This window comes from Stigmatopora nigra, chromosome 1, assembly GCF_051989575.1.
Source record: "Stigmatopora nigra isolate UIUO_SnigA chromosome 1, RoL_Snig_1.1, whole genome shotgun sequence".
Classification (NCBI taxonomy): domain Eukaryota; kingdom Metazoa; phylum Chordata; class Actinopteri; order Syngnathiformes; family Syngnathidae; genus Stigmatopora; species Stigmatopora nigra.
Genome location: NC_135508.1, coordinates 19,870,412 through 19,890,289, shown reverse-complemented (window position 1 = coordinate 19,890,289; position 19,878 = coordinate 19,870,412). Strand labels below are relative to the sequence as shown.

At 39.4% G+C, this 19,878-nt stretch overlaps 2 protein-coding genes and 1 pseudogene across 4 annotated transcripts; 2 read left to right on the top strand and 1 right to left on the bottom strand.

The window, feature by feature from the left end:
* Positions 1 to 2: 2 nt before the first annotated feature.
* LOC144205560 (transmembrane protein 198-like) lies at positions 3 to 3,218 on the top strand (annotated as a pseudogene). Its single transcript, XR_013328124.1, has 6 exons — positions 3 to 17; positions 125 to 350; positions 1,576 to 2,147; positions 2,227 to 2,354; positions 2,495 to 2,643; positions 2,774 to 3,218. The product of XR_013328124.1 is annotated as a transmembrane protein 198-like (transcript).
* Positions 3,219 to 3,238: 20 nt separating this feature from the next.
* On the bottom strand, positions 3,239 to 4,929 carry pym1 (PYM homolog 1, exon junction complex associated factor). The gene is made up of 3 exons (XM_077730003.1): positions 4,597 to 4,929; positions 3,988 to 4,081; positions 3,239 to 3,914 (listed from the first exon to the last, which is right to left on the bottom strand). Exons 1-3 carry the CDS (start codon positions 4,625 to 4,627, stop codon positions 3,455 to 3,457), a joined length of 585 nt encoding a protein of 194 aa, XP_077586129.1. The 5' UTR covers positions 4,628 to 4,929; the 3' UTR covers positions 3,239 to 3,454.
* A 1,788-nt stretch (positions 4,930 to 6,717) lies between these two features.
* spats2 (spermatogenesis associated serine rich 2) lies at positions 6,718 to 18,891 on the top strand. Of its 2 annotated transcripts, XM_077717178.1 has the most exons (14): positions 6,718 to 6,921; positions 10,048 to 10,145; positions 10,216 to 10,285; positions 10,627 to 10,706; positions 11,349 to 11,457; positions 11,800 to 11,849; positions 12,562 to 12,784; positions 13,157 to 13,306; positions 13,793 to 13,928; positions 14,440 to 14,498; positions 15,783 to 15,892; positions 15,974 to 16,076; positions 16,214 to 16,332; positions 17,339 to 18,891. In XM_077717178.1, the coding sequence occupies exons 3-14, from the start codon at positions 10,264 to 10,266 to the stop codon at positions 17,549 to 17,551; spliced, it is 1,374 nt and encodes a 457-aa protein (XP_077573304.1). In that variant the 5' UTR covers positions 6,718 to 6,921; positions 10,048 to 10,145; positions 10,216 to 10,263; the 3' UTR covers positions 17,552 to 18,891. The 2 variants fall into 2 exon arrangements, with proteins under 2 accessions (XP_077573304.1, XP_077573296.1); XM_077717170.1 differs by having other exon boundaries at positions 10,051 to 10,285.
* Positions 18,892 to 19,878: the final 987 nt, after the last annotated feature.

Sequence of the window (19,878 nt, the reverse complement as noted above, 5' to 3'; positions counted from 1 at the left end):
TAATCTATATCCTGCAGGTAAGTAAATTATTGAGTGAAAGTCCAGGTTTTTCAGCCTCTTCTTCTTTTAAAACAAACTCATCTATTCTAGAGGAAACTGAATAGCTGTTATTTTCTTTCTGCAGGAGTAGCAGGTGATAAAATGCAAGGCAGTTGAACGCGTCTATCGCTTCTCCTTCCAGCGTGACCAGGGCGCAATCACACGCATGGCATTCGTGGTCGTCGAGGCTACTGACGAGCCCCTCGCTCGGCTGGACGAATGTGTGTTGGAGATAAACTGCAGCCATGAATTGGTCCCCACTGTTGTCTGCTTGGTCTGGCTATTGGTGGGCTTCATCTACTGCTTCTTGGGTACGTATGTAAAGAGCATCATCTCGAGACAACCACGGCTACTATGATTGATCAATGGTGGAAGGGCTGTCCGTGAATTATCATATTTCAGTCCCAGTGAGACCAATTGAAGTCAAAGGAATGAGTTAAGAAAGCGCAAGCCGTCAAAAAGTGCGTGTGTGGTGGATGGCAGATGTATTTTGCCTTTCAAGGGGATAAGTGATAAAAGGAAGTGACACCTGTTTGCTGCCTGGCGTCACAATGCAGCACAAAGTGCAAAGAGGATTTAAGACTTCCTCTTGGCACTCACATGAGTACCATTGCTCATGTTGAAGGAGCAGCATGTGAAACTAAATCTCTTTAACATGGATGGCCATATTTTATTGATCACATAATGGGGAAATTCATTTTTTTCATTTATGAAATGGAAAAAGTGTAAGACATGCAGGGGTAGACAATCAGCTTGCTATTACAAGGTGCATGTACAATTACACTCCCACTGAATAGGAATCAATCCCATGCTTGCCGCAATCGAATCAGGCAAGTGAACCAATACATCATCAGTGACCAATCACATTCAATTTATGAATCCAAATAGAATTTCCAGAGCACAATATAGAACTTGGATCATTCTTTTTATTCTTCTTTTCGATTTGATATATTAGATTGTTTTATGTATATTTTCAGTATTTTTTTTAATTTAAAAAGATTATGTATATTTTATGACTAATTAATTTTACTAATTCTATACATTGTTTTTTGATATATATATATATATTTTTTTATATATATATATATATATATATATATATATATATATATATATATATATATATATATATATATATATATATATATATATATATATATATATATATATATATATATATATATATATATATATATATATATATATATATATATATATATATATATATATATATATATATATATATATATATATATATATATATATATATATATATATATATATATATATATATATATATATATATATATATATATATATATATATATATATATATATATATATATATATATATATATATATATATATATATATATATATATATATATATATATATATATATATATATATATATATATATATATATATATTTTCCCCTGCATGAATGTAATGAAAACATTAAAGGAAAACAAAATCACACTTTGTGCATGAAAGGATTAAATGTACTTTCTTATGACTTACCTCTATTTTTGGCAGGGTACCGCTGTTTTAAGATGATCGTCTTCTTTTCCGGTTTCCTATCTGGATCGGCAACTGTCCTCTGGCTCTATCACACCCAGCCGTTACCAGAAGCCCACGCACGGGCCGAAACCAAAGCCGGGATAATCCTGGGTGTCGGGGTGTTCTGCGGCATGGCGAGCCTGTTGCTGACCACCCTGGGTCTGCTCCTGTGCAGTCTCCAATTGGGCTGTTTGCTCTGCTGCGCAGTCCAGGTGCTGGTTAGCCAGTTCTTCACCATTGTGCCCACGTGGGTGCCCTTCATAGCCATCGCTGCTGCCGGCGTTCCCGCGGTTGTTCTTGCACTGCGGTGGCAAAGACTCTTTGTCATTACATACACATCTGCATTCGGAGCTACTGCTGTGATGCTGTGCGTGGACTACTTTGTGGGTGCCCTCATGCTCCTTGATCAAGTTAATAATATATTTAGTCAAACATCCCCACTCCCATTCTCCCATTCTGTTGGTTCAACTGGGCCACCACTGCCGTCGGCCCATTTCTCGGTGCGACTGGCATATTGGCACAGTGGAAGTCTACTGCTCATATAGAATGTAAGGGATTTCGCCCTCCCGGTCGGAACATGTGATACTGGTTCATTTTTAATGACACTTATATTTGTGTATTTTGCAGCTGCGCACCCGAAAAAGAAGGAACATGCCAAAAACCATAAATACTCAGAGTGCAGAAGAAGGCCTCAATATAACCGTCAACGAAGGCCCCCACTCTTAAAACGCTATGCTGGGGATGTTCTCGCGCCGGTCAGTTTACAAGTAAAATAACATTGATGTGAAGTGTTTCGACTTTGTGTGCAATTACAAAACTTGTTTGGCACCATTTGTGGCAATAACAGTTGATGACAATACTTTTACAGTAGGTGCACCTTACCATTTATTTGCAGAGTCATCTCAAAAGCCTGCAGGAGCGCCAGGAAGGAAAGAGCTCCTTCAGCAGCAGCTATACTGTCACAAACACGCCCAATGACTTTGAAACGGGCTTCACTGTGCCTTTAAATGCGGCCTCATCAATTTGTATGGTGTGAAGGGGCAGGTAATAAGTGGAGAGTCTCCTTCTTTGACTTTATACAATATGCTGTAAGAAAACAAACATTCTGTTGAGTGATAGGTATGGTAGTTCACCATACAAAAATAATACTAATCGTTTTATTTCTCTTTTGCAGCTATTTCATAGGACTCCACTGTAGACTTGCAAAATGTTTTCGTGTAATACACAACAAACAATACAGAATTTGTATTTAATTTCAATTTTTTACACTGTGATTTATGTTAACACCAAACACAAACATAAATGTTAATAACTAGAATTTGTTCCGTATATTTTGTTTTTAAAAATCAAAAGCGTGAGAATTTTTTTTAAGGCAACAATTCTGTTGCGTTTGTGTTGAACAACTAGTGTCCTCTGCTGGTCATGCTACCAAACATGATTCCCTGATATTCTATAAAGACCTTTTAACATCGCATGAAAATACAAACCTGAGATGCACCGTATAAAATGGATTTTTTCCCCCCATTCCGAAACTCATGAAGTGTTCTGAGCAGTTCCCAAAGTATTTAATTGGACCATAGTTTGTACTATCTCTAACTGAAAAAAAATGTAATCATATTTAAAGCACACGTCAACAAAATACATTACGGTTGGTGTTTTTATTTTTTTTAAAAGGTACAAAATGGAATCATGGAGCGGAGGATGGCTTGTGTTTTCTTGAAAATTAAGTTTAAAATAAACACCAGGGTGAAGATGAGTTTGAAATATGACAAAGTGGGCAGATGTGGCGCAAATCGCTACTTATTGTTCACGGTGTAGACGTCAAAAGGGTGAAGTTGACCAAGTTTCTATGTTCTCACGAAAGGCGCTCCAGCTGCTGCAGCTCGTCTCGTAGAGTTTTTGCTCGGGCCAACTTTTCCAACTGCTCTTGCGTCAGCTGCTTAATCTCCCCTGAGTCCACTTTTTGTTGCAATTCCTCCACCTGACGCAGCTTCTTCTTTATATTCTTAATTTTCTTGGCTTTCTCCAATGAGCTGGAATCGTCGGCAACTTCCCCACTCGCCGAAATGCTCACATTCTCAACAGCATCGGCAAGAGTGTCCACATCCGCCGGACTCTCCTCTTGCTCCTGTTGCTGCTGTTTTCGCTTTTCTTTACGTTTCATGTTGCGTTTGGCTGATTTTGAGAGAGCGGCGGCATCGCCGTCTGAGCACCCCTTTTGCTGCTGTTGCTTTGGGGGCTCGGCATCCGATGCACTCAAGCCTGGCGGAAGACCTGGTTTGTTCTTGAAGAACTTCACATATTTGTTTTCATATCTAAAGACCAAAGAGGGAACATGAAAGAGGGATCTCTTGTGCAGTAAGCTGCTGGGGAAACAGTTCTACTTACACAGGGACCTCCTCTTGGGGGACGTAGCCTTCCTTCACCCGCCGCGGTTTCCTCCACGTGCCGTCCGGTCGCTGTGTGGATGCGATATATTTTCCTGGAAGAACAAACAGTAATGAGAACGAAACATTTCAACTCTGACGTCCAATCCATTTGGACTGGGAGGGCTAACATAGATCATAAACTAAGTAAAGGGCAACCAAGTCCAGCCTGTCAGATCCAATTTCACATACTAACTGGTCTAAAAACCATTTGATTACATAATGACCTGTCAACTCAATTGACACAAATGTATCAGAAAATAATTTAAATACCGACATGTTTGTGAATAAATAAAGTCTGCCTCAATTCTAGACGAAAATGTAATGAAAAAAATGCCTATTTAAAAGAGGACGCGGGATAGCACCATGCTAACTAGCTGCTCGTCTCCGAGCAACAGAATACTTTGCATGAAAACAACAGTAGCGTTACGGTGTTCTAGGCACAGCAGCCAGAAATAAAACAATCGGACCCGACGGCACTTGCTTCGTGATTAAATATTCGATCGTGACATTTTTACGGGTGACAGGGCCGCAAAATAAACAGCACCGTTAGCACATTTAGCAGGCGTACCAGATTCATCTGTAACATAGGGGGTCGCCATTTTGGAAAAACACTGTTCCTCCTTGCGACAATCAGTCCAAACGTCCCCGAGAGCCACGATCCTCAACCCAAAACACGCGGAGACAGCAAGACGATTAGCATAATAAGAAACTCAGCGCATTCTCCTGCTGGTGGTTCCTCTCATGATAACTTAAGAAGGCTATGAAGGACGATTTTTGGCAAAGGGCAAGTGTGAGACAACGACATGATCTTGTCATCGGGAGAAGCAAGTTGGCAAAACAAACCAACGCATTCGCCACCGTCGCGGAAATGACGACAAAGATCGAAGGTTGCCAAATCCGAAGTTCTCAGTGGGTAGAACAAGCTAAGGAAATAAACTCATTCACCTCTGTTAAACTCTAGTATAAAAGCACTTTTGAAGACTGTATTTTTCTGACAATTTAGTGACCTTTATAAATAAATTGTATCTTACAATTTAATTTGTTATTTAAATTCTAAGTGACAAATTATAAATAGAGCTAACCTGATGAAAAACAAATTCAATATAAAAAGACCAAGGTATTATTTATTTGAACCCAGGACTCCAGAGCTGTGAGGCTGACGCGCTAACCACTCGTGTCACCGTATACACAGTATACATCAGGGGTGGCCAACCCGCGGCTCGCGAGCCGCATGCGGCTCTTTGCCCGGTTTCATGCGGCTCTTACGTCCATATCAAAGTTTGTATTTGTGTTTTATTTTTTTTTGCGTGTGCGCTTCGCTTGAGTTCAATACGGTATTTTCGTCCAATGCGCATGTGCTTGGGATGAAAATACCTCAAAGTTTCCCAGTAGGAGCAAGGTCATTTGAGTAAACGTTTTTAACAGAGTGGGAGAGCTCCCGTGAACCAGAAGCGACAATGAACGGCGTCGCGCACACAAAAAGTAGTATCCCAAAGATCGAGCGTCGGCTGAAAAAGCCACACCCCCTGCGAGGCAGACCAAGGCGAGAGTGCTCAGCCGGGAGCAGCCAATAGGAGAGCGAGGTGTACACCCACGTGGTGGGCGCGCTAGTTCGCCCACCACGTGGGTGTACACCTCGCTCTCCTATTGGCTGCTCCCGGCTGAGCACTCTCGCCTTGGTCTGCCTCGCATGAACATTGTGTGTGCACTGTCTCACACAGACAAACTCTCAGTTCAACCAAGTCCACAAACAAAAATATAATAATTTTTTTCTATGCATGTTACTTAGTGGGACTTCTGTCATAAAATCAGCGCCTATTTTTGCGCAACATTCGCTCCTTGTGAGCTGTCATTTATTATGAATGGCTTTTCGCTAGTTAAAAGCCATTCATAATAAATGACAGCTCACAAGGAGCGAATGTTGCGCAAAAATAGGCGCATAAAATCAGCGCCTATTTTTGCGCAACATTCGCTCCTTGTGAGCTGTCATTTATTATGAATGGCTTTTCGCTAGTTAAAAGCCATTCATAATAAATGACAGCTCACAAGGAGCGAATGTTGCGCAAAAATAGGCGCTGATTTTATGACAGAAGTCCCACTAAGTAACATGCATAGAAAAAGAAAAACGCTATTGTAAATTATTATATTTTTGTTTGTGGACTTGGTTGAACTGAGAGTTTGTTTGTGTGAGACAGTGCACACACAATGTTCATTGTTGATAATGACTGGCCTGTGCTGTTAGTACTGTAGGAGTCAATTTATGTCATTACTATGCTGGTGTGTGACATTTACAATAAATCTGTGTGATGTGGCTCTTTGCGGTAACACAGTAAAAAATGTGGCTCTTTGTGGTAACACGGTAAAAAATGTGGCTCTTGGTCTCTGACTGGTTGGCCACCCCTGGTATACATCTTTATATTTAACAGGTAAAATGGAAGAATTTCAAGTTGGTCCTTTCATCCTTCAAACAAACCCCCAGGAAAAAAGTTTGGACACCCCTGAATGCTAATCTTTATTTTTATTTATTCATTTATTTTTTCACGCAAAAGCCTCCCGACACAATATGAATTTTGTCACGATGTTGCGTTTTTTTTTCTGGCAAAGAAAACCCAACCTCTAAGTAAATAACCCACGTGATCCCCTTTCTCGCGTTCAGCTTCTACCTCCAATAGTGATAAAGGCGTGCTTGTGTCGTTCCAATCTGGCAACCTGCAACCAGCCTGGAGCAAACTGGAGCCGAGCGAGCATCAAGCAGCTCGGCTCGGCAAAAGCAAGCAAACTGTCTGACTGGCTTGCTTGCTCGATTCCCGTCTCGTTCCTCGCAAGCCGCCTGTCTGCTTCTGAGATCTGCGTTCACTTGAATCCCAAATTTACCCATCTTTTGCATCACAAGGTACGTAAGGTTCCCACTCGCATCTGATTTTATTAATAAAGAAAAAAAGCAACGCATTCATGGTTAAATGGAAGGCGGGATACAAACGTGGGGGTTGAAGACCTAATAACATGCAAGCTTGCTGGAGCAGCATTCCAATGTTGATCGCTGATCAATTCGATGATGTTAACGGTTTGGAAAGGAATGTTCGAGGTGGTGCACGGTCGCGTAGTTATTGCGAAGCTAGCAGGCTAAAGCTGAGCTCCGGTCCCAGTTGAAAATTGAACTCATGATGACAAAAAAACGAGCGGCCGGGCCGAGCTCATTGTGCCGATTTCGTTTTGCAAGCCAGTCGTCGTCATCGCAGCCACCACCGTCGTCTCGTCACGGCACGTCAGACGTCCGATTCCCATTTGCAGCTCCAAAATTCCTCCTAAAGCGTATAAATCATCAAATAGAACCAGATCACGGTCAATGAAGTATCCGCTTAGTTTCAGGTGATGAATTCCATTTAAAGATGTATTTTGAAGCCCTCTTTCTGGATATTCTTTTGATGCCGACAATGGGGGATGGATAGAGACCATTGTTCCATCCGAGTTTCCACCGTCAACATTTCTAAACATCTGCTTTCAGTTTGCGCAAAAAATAGTGATTTCCCTACATGTTTTGACACAACACAGAACACGCAAAACATCGTTTGTCCCAGCCTGAAATTGAATCATAATCTATTTATTATGAAATGATGATAATGATAATGATGCTGATGAGGATGATGATAACAACAGCAACAACAGATTTAAAATAGCAGTTTTTTATAGTCATAGTCATTTAATAATTCGTATTCTGTTCTACCCATTCGCCTGGATGGGTTTTGTTTGGGTATTGCCCAGAGATAGCTGGGATGGACTCCAGAACCCCTGCAAACCTTTTCAGAATGGATGAAATTATATATATTTTTTGTTTTATGACTCCAAAGCTCTATTCATTGGGATCTTTGCTTGATGGGAGAGGAGAGTTTATCAAATATTTAAAAACTAATTAACATTATAGTAACTGCTTGAATAATAATGATTAAAAAAAATACAAAACTTTAAGTTAACATATAGTAAGAAGACATCTCCAAAATTTTCAGGTTGAGATGTCAACACTGGGAGAGCGACTTATGGTCAATTCTTAAAATTATTAATCATTTTTTAACCAAACAGTAGTAGATTTTTAGTTTTTCTACTTGTTTTACCTTTAAGTTATTCACCCCTGTCTGTCTCCTCACATGTCTGAGAAGTACCATTGACTATCACGGGTCATGGTGTGTTGAAATACGTGCAGTGTAAAGTTGAGGACCTCCTCCTCCTCCTCCGCCCTCATCCTGCAGCAGGGAGCCAAAATCCTGCCGGCAATCTTGATGACACAAGCAGGCGCAGAGGCAACCCACTTGATCAACAACTCAAAAGGATGCAGCATGCACAATAGTCACAAAAAGTTCAGGATGGTCACATTTCCCTGAAACTTTTGGCCGGACATGATATATTAGGTGCTTCTTTTTAATCTGAAATAACTTTCTTCCTTATTCCAGTTTCATCTTGTCACATCCAAATTGGAGGAAAAGAAATAGTGGAAACAAGCTTTGTGATTCGTGGCTTTGACGACAAAATACCAGAATTCAGTGCGACATGTTTATTTATCACACAGCAAACTAGTGGTGAAATGTTTTAGAAGCTTTCACCATTGTTGGAACATCAATAATGGTTTGACTAAATGGCCTTTGTTGTTATCTGCTACGTTTGAACTTAAAACCTGTGAATCTAAATGTCGATCATCAGTTCTCTTAATAGTGACACTCCTGACTAACACCATGTCACCATTTTTTCTAATGCTGTTCATCTCTTTTGCTTTTCATTCAATCTTATTTTGTCCAAAAGAGACTGATTTCAAGACTCATTCCCATCCGTCCCTGCGGATAGCACTAGTTGGTCACACAAATCACCTATTGCTGGAAAATGGCAAGTTGCATTCAACAGATGAAGTTAAAGCAGTTCCCTTGTAAAGGTTATATTGCCTGCATGGTGACTGCACCTGGTGAATTTTGAAATGTGGTGGAACCGGGCTTTGAAATACTTAAAGGGTCAAGGACACCTTTTAGCTTTCCATTTCCTGAGAAGTAACAATCAGTTTCACTTCTTCTTTCAAAGCAAACATTTGTGTACTATATAAATATTGAATGTTTGTTGAAAAGTGTTTTGTTGCAGGTCAAGCCAATGATTAATCACCTATTAATGTGTTGGAATGTACTCTCAGATATGTTTAAAGAGGATTAGTTACTTGGAAGAAAACAAAGTTGGGAAAAGTAGTAGTTGCCCTGGTTCGATTGCTGTACAAACCTAAACAATCTGATATATACCTAAATAGAAAAAATAGACCAAATAGATGATGGTAGATATTATACATATACTAATTGAAGTGATAAAATATTAGTTCCGCATACTGTTCCTTAGTGCATAACCACAAAAGGGCCTCTTCCCTTTTTAAATGTTCTTCGATGGACTCTTGTTCCCACCTTGACCAACAAACATTCATTTCTAGGCTCAATTGTAACAAACGTTACGAGATTAGACCAATCTCTAAATGCAGATTTGTGTCACAATAAGAAACATCAGTTTAATTAAAAATGCTCTTGTGTTGTTTGGAATTTGAATGCATTTATTTCAAAAACTGCTCTAAATTCTGTTCTGTATACCAAGAGGAAAAAAATGCACTTTTATATATTTTGTTTTAAATATAGCTCAACTCTAAAAAGGTCTATGGTGGTCTATAGTCTTGCAAAGTATTGATCAGATACTAGTAATTAATCAACTAATAAAAGTCCCTAATTTATTCATACTGCAAAATGAAATGCATTTGAATGCTTAAAATGTAGTGATCTGTTGATGCAGATTAATATGAAATTTCAAGTAATAATGGCCTTTGCATTTAGGGGTACTTTTTTTCAGTTAAATTGGCGATCTAATAATGAGGCAATCATAAATGATGGGTCACAGGACACAGTAAACATAAGAATATGGTCTCCCACCACCAGTCCTATTTATTATAAAACAAAGGCTCAAAATGAATGATTGACTAAATATTTTTTTTCTTTTTCACAACCCTAAGAAGAGCACTCAAGATTTAGGCTGAGCTGATGGTGGAGGCCTCCTCCTTCCAACCTTCGTGACAAAAACCCTTGCGAGGAGCGTGGAAAAAAAATCACGGTGCTGACCTTTTTGAATTCTGCATCGAACAACAAGGAAGAGCACTTTTTAAGTCCGGAACAATTTGCAGACTCACCGTAGAGTGGCTCCGCCCGTGCGTGAACTTGCGACTGACAACATGGCAAAGAAGAACCAAAAGGGTAAGTGTGTGTGCCTGCTTGACGTTCACGCGTGTGTGAGGCTTTGAAAGTGGCGTAACTGACAGCAGCGTGACCTGGCCGTACATTGTTTGTTGTCATGTTAACCTCTTTTCCTATCGCTTATGATCTGTTTAACTTTGGACTTCCCTCTCACGGTCCTTTTTAAACTGCCGGTAAAAAACCCTTTTTTGCATTCTTCTGTTTGACACGCCAGTTTGAAAGGAAAAGAAGTCTCCTGTAGTGACTGTCATCGCCCGATTAAAAATAGAAGTAGAATTAGTAGTGCATAGCGATTTTTTTTTTTTAGAAGCTCAGTGCTTATATAGTTTGGCTCTTTCCAGACACTTCAGGGGTCGTGTTTGACACACGCTCAAGGATGGCTATGTCCCAGGGAGGTCCACCAGAAAGGATGAAGGAGAAGGTAAGATGTGCGTACGTGAGAATACTGTCGACACGTTGGTTTTAAGCACTTATTTCTTTTTGTTAGTACTTTTTAGTGCCTTTTGTTGATTTGAAGTGCACGTCTCACTTGACCTGTGAAGAAAGAGCACTGCTTTTGATAAGCAGTATAATGGAAATCCATCAAGTGTTATCGTTTCTTTAAACATAATAGGTAAAAAAAAGGCTTTTTTTAGTGTTGCTTTTATGTTTACTTGGCTGGTCCCTTGCTTGTTTTTACGTTGGATGTGCACATATCTTAACTTGCTAATAGTGGATGGGTAGTTAACAAATACGTATTCACATTTTAAAGAAAAAAAAGGATTTAAAAACGAGTATAGTATTACAGGATAAACAAATGGCAAAGAAAATGAATGAAACTTCTTATTGTGGTTTTATGAATCTTTTTTGTGTATATATTTTTTTGTATTGCATTTACTTTACTCTTGCTTCTCTAATCAATTCTCAATGTCTTTATCTGTATAAGCAAAGGTTGAGCAATTATATGGGTGCAGCAATTCATTCTACAGTAGTTTGGTTATGGTGTTTGACTGCACTCAATGTAATGAATTGCTTTATTATAGTTAAGTCTTAAACCCGTTACTTTCTGTTTCTTGGCCTACAGATCAGTGCTGTCAGGGCAGTGGTCCCCAACAAAAGCAACAATGAGATTGTGCTTGTGTTGCAACATTTCGAAAACTGCGTCGACAAGGCTGTTCAAGCATTCTTAGAAGGTATTTCAATGTCCATTGTTGACCTAGAAAGTGTTCCTACAAGCATTATAATGGCTCAGGTTTGGCTGGTATTCCCTGTAAAAAGCCAAAGTTTAGAAATGGCTTGCATTGTTGGTTTTATATGTTGTTATATGCCAGAAGCAAAGGCAGCTGTGACGTGTCATCTGTTAAAAAACAGTGCAGCACTCTTTATTTGTTTGTGTAAACTAGGTATGCCTGCACATTCTTAAGCACAAGAAATTTCCCTTCGTGTGTCAGTCTCAAAAGGCATCTGGACAATGTACTGTATGAACAAGCTTGTTCTGTCTGTAAAGTCTTTGTTTCTGTGTCATCTTTACACAGGGAGTGCAGTGGAGATTTTGAAGGAGTGGAATGTCACTGGCAAAAAGAAAGTAAGTTTCTAATGGAGCTAAACATTGATTTAGAATGTCAAACTCATTTTTGATGAGGTCCACGTCATAGTTGCAGTTTCATTCCGAGGGCTGTTATGTTTGCCAACTGGGCTGCCACAATTAATGAATTGACAGCTTTTCTGAGAGTCGGAAAAAAAATCTTAATAAAAAGGGGGGAAAGCATTAAATGATTATTTTTTTAATCTTTTAATATTGTACTAGGTAACAAATGTTCTCAACATTTGGAATGTGTCAGCACTGAAACGGTTAGAAGAAGCAGAATATTTGACAAAACAAATATCTGTTGAATATTTTTTTTTGGCGTCATAGAACCAAAATAAAGTTGCCTTCATTTCTGTGCTGTAAATAAATAATAATATTGGGCTCATTTTCTTAAATCATTGATTAAGTCTACTTAGAGATGTGTTAATTGATTTATCTCATACATTTCTGGGACCATTCAGTGTAGCAAAAGGCAGCACATTTTGACTTGGAGACAATTGTGACACTATTTAGTCTCTGTCAATGTTGGACTAAAGCTGATGCAGATTAATCTGATTTTATGTCATGGACAATCAGAAATCCAATACTTTCTTGTACTGTACAGTTTCAACAAGTTCTTAGCAGGTGTCAGTCACTCTTTGTGCGCTGTTGATACTTGACAAAAGAAATGCTCAACACAGCACACTGACATTGATATCTCCACTTACAGCCCCATAAGAAAAAGAAGCCCAAGCCTAAGCCCGAGGCCCCGGCAGAACCCGGACCGTCCGAGGCCACGTCACCCGTGGAGTCCAAAGATAAGACCAACGGCTTCCATCCCAATGGATCGATTGTGCAAGATGAGTCACTTGATTCGCTGAGCGAACACCTGGACACGGCCTCTCTGGACACATCGGAGCTGGACTCTGAATTAACCACGTCGGAAATTGCTGGTAAACACTGGGAAAGGGAGAGAATAAGGCTTGCATGTTGTTTCTATTGTGTGGGTGGCTATTATGTTTTTGGGCGTACTCACACTTTGGCCATTTGTCCCGGGCTAAAGTCATTGGGATTTTCCTCAACTTTTACAGTCACTAGCAGTGCTCACCTCGCTTGTATTAGTTTTTTGTCCTATTTAAGAATGGTGATCACCATGTGGGGTGGGCAAATTGGTGGACCGCTTTGCCCACGCCTGTTATAGAACATTGGTTTATTGCAACATTGCTGGTTTGTTAGATTTATTTCTGGTCCGTCCATAATCAGATGCCACCCAGGACACTGAATTGATCAATAAACAAAATGTTGATGTCAATTAAATTTTCCAGGTGCGGAAGCAAAGAGTTTGCCCACTCAACGAGCGCCAGGTTCCCACCAAGGTTCCAGAGGTAACAAAGCAAGAGATTCACGTCAGAACGCCTCTCTGGCACACCAAGATGGGCTGAGTCAGCAATGGATGTCCCCGGGCAAAAAGATTGGTAAGACGCGCCACTCACTGGGAAAATTGAACACTAAGGTTACAATAGTTTTGTGTTTAATTATACTAGTTTAGTTCGGTTATTTATATTTAGTTTTTGAAGTGGATTTGCTAGTTTCTATTACTAGTCATTTACTTTTTCCACTACTATGAAATACAATGACACTCAAACACATGCGTCCACAGTCATGGCAGGTTTTGAACCATTTCACCATTCAGTTGAATAGGTCCCAAAAAGTGTGTTTAGTCCTATTGAATTTTGTCGTTTTTACTTGTAAAAATAGTAATTCTACAGGTACAAACGTAATGTGACGTGATTTCATTTGTAGTGTAAATGTATTTTAATTTGTAGTTTAGATCTTTTTAACAATAACCTTGTTAGACATGGTAACGGCCAATCCTGTGCTGTTGACTACGCTACACTTTCATTTTCGTAGCTCATGGATCTTCTTTTCCATTTCATGAGTAGTTAAACGTGTCCCCTCAGCCCCCAACATTGACCGTTCCATGAAGGACCTCCAGCGGTGCAACGCTTCGTTGACGCGCTACCGGATATTGGTGAAGGAGGAGATGGAGTCGTCCGTCAAGAGCTTGAAGCAGGCATTTGCCGAGCTCCAAACCACGTGGGTACATTTTCGGAAGACTCTTTCTTCTTCATTGTCGAATTATAAGATGGTATTGTCGAATTCATTGACTGCCATTAATGAAGATCTATGTCCAATCCTTTTGAACTGCACTAAAGAAATAAAATAAATAAACAAAAAAGTCAGCAGAGCTTGAAATTTAAACTTGTTACTGTACAAAAATGTTTCCAATTAAATATAGATGCAGAAAATAACTTACTGATTAAAAAAAAAATGATTTTTTTTAAAAATATATTGTGGGGGGGGGAATGGTGAATTTCACTGCTCACCCTCTCAGTTCATATGGATTGGACGTCAGTCATCGTCATAGGGACAAAAACATGATCAATCAGTGTCAGTTCGCACTGACTTTGACCAGACTTGAATCCAGAATCTTTTATCCTCAATGTCTGGTCTGCACACAGCTGCATCTTGATTCATGCTTTTGGAATTCCGCTCGTTAATCTGACGGGAGAAAATTCAGTGTTCTGGTCCTCTGGTTCTTTTGCAGCTTAATGGACAGAGAAGTGACACTGCTGGCAGAAATGGACAAAGTGAAAGCTGAAGCCAGTAAGTACCATCGCAGAGATAAACGCTCTGACAAGTGTGTGTGCCTTTTGGGAACTATACATCTGGCTCAAAGTATTTCCACAGAGTTTGTAAATAGTGACTGTTGCGGATGAGCAACTCTAACGTGTTTTGTGAGTGAGGAGCCCTCAAGGGCACAACTAGAGCAACATGACTCCAGTATGCAAAGTAGGAAAATATGTGCATAACTAAGACATTTGCACAAGTAGGCCATTCTGCTTAACTCTTGCCTTTGCATGAAGAGGGTTCCAGGAAAGTTTGAATGGTGTCTGGTGTCTAAGCGGCGTTTTTATCAAGTCAGGCACGAGGAAATGTGTGTGGATGTGAAAATAGTAATAAAAAAAAAGTGGCTTTTCTGCCAAAGTTCCTTTTTTTTTGCTCCCCCCGGGCATAAACGGATTCCCCGGGGCTTGTTTGGAAAAACCCACATGGATCTTTTGGAGGCTCTTGACATTTCTTGATTTAAAAAAAATTAACGCCTCATAATACTGGATTTTGATTTTTGCCAAGCAGCTTGCTTATTAGGTGAAAGAAATGTCAAGCAGCTGGCTGTTGTTCAGTTGTTGTGACACTTGTAGATTTACGGCAAAGATATCCGTTTCATAGCTAAACTCCATCCAAATCCAAAATGCATTCTGGGGTCATCAGTGGTTGTGGGAAAGTTACTCCTTTTTTTGTTTGTTTCTGTTTCATCCCACATTTTACATCCGGTTCACACCATTACAAATTTCTTCTTGAAAAATCACCCGATTATAGGACCTTTATTTTTCTCAATGATTGAGCTTTTGTTCCTTCGCCTTAACTTCACATTAATGATCATTTTCCAAAATCATATACGACATCACACTTTCACATTATTTCCATTCATGTTGCATTTGATTCACACATTTCTGTTTGAATATATATATTCACTAAATATTTCACATTTTTTGACCAAAGTAAAATTATTTTGGTCTCAAAGCTTGATCCAATTTAAGGCAATATTTCCACATATTTGCCAATGTACATAAGGTATATTTCAACAACTTCCTAAAACATTTGACACTTTTCAAAGGTTCACTGTTTCCAAAAGGACCCATTGATACATTTAAATACAAGGGTCACCTTATGTATGCATGTTTATTTTCACAACTCCAAAAAATTCAATAGAGCGATTTACATTTCTATGTATAGTTTCACCCAGAAATGGCAAAGTCATGTTTACTGAAAGTACACCAAACATCCTTGCTTGTCGTCTGCTTAATTGACACCTCTTATACTTTTCAGTGATGAGTTTGAACGCCCGACAAAAGCGCGCCGAGGAGCTTCGCAGGCTTACCGAGCAATCCGCGTCGATGTCCGAAGAGCAACTGACCGAACTCCGGGCCGACATCAAGGTACTTCTGGCTGGTTCGGCGCCACGTGCGGTTTCCGTCAGGACGTAACCACCAACGTCTGTTACTGTTTGTTCTTGGCAGCACTTTGTGAGCGAGCGCAAATATGACGAGGACACGGGCAAAGCGGTCCGATTTACATCCGAGCTGGAGCCGTTGAAGACGAGCATCGAACAATTTGGATCTGGTAAAAGCCATTTCCTCGAACGTCTTCTCATTAATAATAGATCTTACTTCACACAAGGACCAAATTGAGTAGAAAATACATGAATAGCAGCACCAAGTCAGTGTTTTGGAATATATATGTGGTGGTTTCTCCTGCAGTTTACCATCCCCGAACGGGCTATTCGGACCGATCCCGTTGCAGTTCCACGTCCTCCTCTGTGGCCAGCCCGGCAATCGTGGAAAGCCCTCCTCCCAGCCGTCCCCCACCAGTCAAACAGGTAAGCTGCTGAAAATTACATAACTGTCATACCAAGGTGTAGCCTAGTTTCTTTTCTTAAAGCAGAAAAGGAGTAGTTTATCCAACATTTTTATTTTTTTGTAAATGGCCATGTGTGGTAAATCTACGCTTTCATTGTGTGAGGCTGAAAATAGTCTGCTTGCCAATGGTGATGTCTTGATTATTTGATTTATTTCATATTGCACAGCAACTCTTGGTTTGAAGGCAAATACATAGAAAAACAGAGGCCTGTGGCGCATGTTAGAATTTCTGCAGGTTTTATTCTTTTCATAGTGTAAAAAGGGTGTTGCCTTATCTTTATTGCACAACAGAACAAAACTGTATTTTTTTAAATTTACTTTTTAAAGTATTGTAACAGTTACTTTCATATTTGAATAGGGAGGAAAGTAATTTATTTACTTATTCGCAGAAGTTTCAAATTTGAAACAAAAGATTTAAAAGTTATTAGTTATAAGAACATTTTTTTTATCGCAATAACAATTTTTATTTAATATAGTGAGGAAAGACGAATTTCAAGATCCAACTCCAGTGTATTCCCCAAAACAATACAGCCTTCTATATAAGGCTAATACCTGCAATCATAATACATGATTCTGGGTTTTTTTTTTCCACTACAAAATAATTCTCAATGACATACCATATTATGATTTATAATGATCTATAGTTATTTTTTATTTATTCTATTTATTTATTATTAGTATTACTATTATTTTTTACATTGCATGGAAAAAAAGACTTATTACAAGCAAGTAAAACAAACGTGTTAAGTGGCTACTTGTTATCCAACAAAAATGGCTGGATCGAACTCATCAACTTTTTGCTTACGCACTGGTGGGTCCAGGTGTAAAAACAATATGGAGTATTGAAGCATTTAGTCATTGAATGTTTCACTTGTATGAATCAAGATACTCCATAGCCCTCCCCATCGCTCGGGGCCGACGTCACCTCATCAAAACTTGCTGTCTAACTTTTGACATGCTCCTCAGATCTTCCATGGCAACCGCCGCGTGTTCCAGATGGGTGGCCAACGCTACAACAGCAGCACTAACCACGATCGACGCCCCGATAACCGTCCCCGCGGCGGCGAGGGCGGCCCAGCGAACGGATCCCGAGGCGCCTCCCACTCGGGTGCTTCCAATCAAAGCCGCGCTTCTCACAACGGTCTCCCCCAGAGGCTCCCGCGGACACCCTGCCCTTGACAGTGGAATCCGGCCGGCCTCTCAGTCTGAGCCCCTTTACTTTTACCTACCTTGCACTCGCCTGACCCGCCTCCGCCCTCCGTCCCCGAGAGGAGTTTAAGTGGTTTCCCTTTACAGCGATTCGTTCAACCGTCAAACTTGAACAGCTCTCGTGTATCGTGGCTAGTGTAGTTGACGTAGGCTTCTCCTCGCCATCTCCCGTCCAAGTACTCTTCACCTCCCTCGAAACTCTCACACAATACCAACATATAAAAGAAGCCTATGGCGCTAATGCCGAGCAGCTAAAACCCAGAGACAAGTGACTCCTAGGTAAATAAAAATGTTACAAAAAGAATATTCACATTTGAAATCATCTCGTCTTAATTTCCTCACTAGTTTACGCGCATGGCCTGATTAGGTGAGCACTTTTGCTATTTTTTTTTCTTCTGTATCATTGGATACACAGGTTATTTGCACCTTCTGCCATCTCTAGTGGAAGAGCAGTTTTGATATCACTTTCTTAGATTTAAAAACAAAATAATAATCGTCACAGTATAATCCCCCGTTTTTGGCGGTCTGGACTATTTTTCCGGACTTTTGATCCTCAGTTATGTCTATGTGAGGCCTAGTTTTTATTTTTGTGCGTCTTAATTTTTCTTCGCCTCCCTTGATGACTGACTTTTTTTCTTGTGCGACTTGCGGTTGACTTTTTGCTTTTGTAGAAAACATGATTATTTAGGGGGGATATTTGTCATAACGAAAACAGACTGTCGTTTTTGTGACGCGAGAATTTCGTTGACTTTCTCAATTTGTTTTCAGTAGAAAGTGAAGGAAAAACAAGTCAATACCTCATTGTGCAGCTTTGGAAATGGAAAAACTTTTCTTTTTCTCAATTATCCCAAAGAGAATGTTATGTATTTCTTTAACGACATGTTCCAAATGGGTTCCAGTTGAATCTTTTGACTGAAAAAAAAAATGACGATACTACATTGTCCAATGTTAGTTTATCGCCAAAGACTTTTTTTTGTCCCACTTCGACTTGCTGCCACTTTTTTTCCCCTCCAACAAAAATGCCCTTCAGGGGATTGTGATTCCAATCTTTATTTTTTCTTGATTCTCCTTGTTGTAAATACAGTACTTGTATGTGAATATTCATGTTAGGCATCATAGACATCTCATTGCTGAGACGGCTGCAAACTTAAGTGCCTTTTCTTCTTGTCCTGGTTAACCCCCCCCCCCCCCCCCCCCAAATCTCACATCCACTACCAAATGGACCAAAGACCTCGGCCTCAACCACACATGCTCTTTCCTCTTTCATCCAATGGCACACTTCATTTATTACCAATAAACCCTTTGCAATATTGCAGTCAGGTCATTACTGTTATTTGTAGCATTTCACTCTATTGTTCTAAATGCATTTAAGCCAATTTTGTTAATTTTTTTTAAAATTTACATTCATATAAAACAGCTTTCGAACTCACAGTCCAGGTGTCAATTCTAATTCATGAACAATGTTTTGTATCCTTCATTTGAAATCCAATTGTAGTAGTGTTGCTCACATGCATTTTTGCAATGAGCAATACAAAAATATATAATTTTCAATAAATATAATTGTAAGTGGGGGATGCCTGAAAGTGGTTGAATTATATCCCGGTTTAAAATGTTTCCAATTCCTAAAATGTGACTTGGATCAAACAAGGTAGAAAAGTAATACTGAGAGTATTTCAGTGAAACAAATCACCCAGCAGAGGGCACTAAGTTTAACCTTTTTATTTTAATCACGACCTGATTTTGATGTATAGTATTGGTTGTAAAACTTGTGGTTGGTTATATGCTGTATTGAAGTGAGACAACCTATAAGACCAATCATATACATCTACATAAACCTTAATATTACGGTAATGAAAATGTAGCTTTAGTTTCCCCAAAAAACAAAGTTATTTTAAGTCATTTGCATTTTATTTCACTAAACTTGACAGTTCATAATTGTAGAAAAACAAAATTCTATTTTGCTGTGGATGCGTAAGGTCGTAATTTAACCAAACGAAAAAATATTTAAATACTTATACAGCCACTTTCTGGTAAAACTTGAATTAAAAAAAAGTTCAAAAACATCCTTGGGATTCATTGTAGAAAAAGAAAACTATTTTTATCTGGGTATAAAGCCAAAAATAACATACTAACACGACAATTCTTGCGGTATTCCCACACGTGCCAAAAAACCTCTATGATCAAGGAAAACTGAACATGTCAGAAATAACTTCCTGTTCTAAGAATCATTTCGTAAATGAAATGACAAGCGAGCGATTTTGTAATAACTGATGTGGATCTGCAGAGGCCATGGAAAT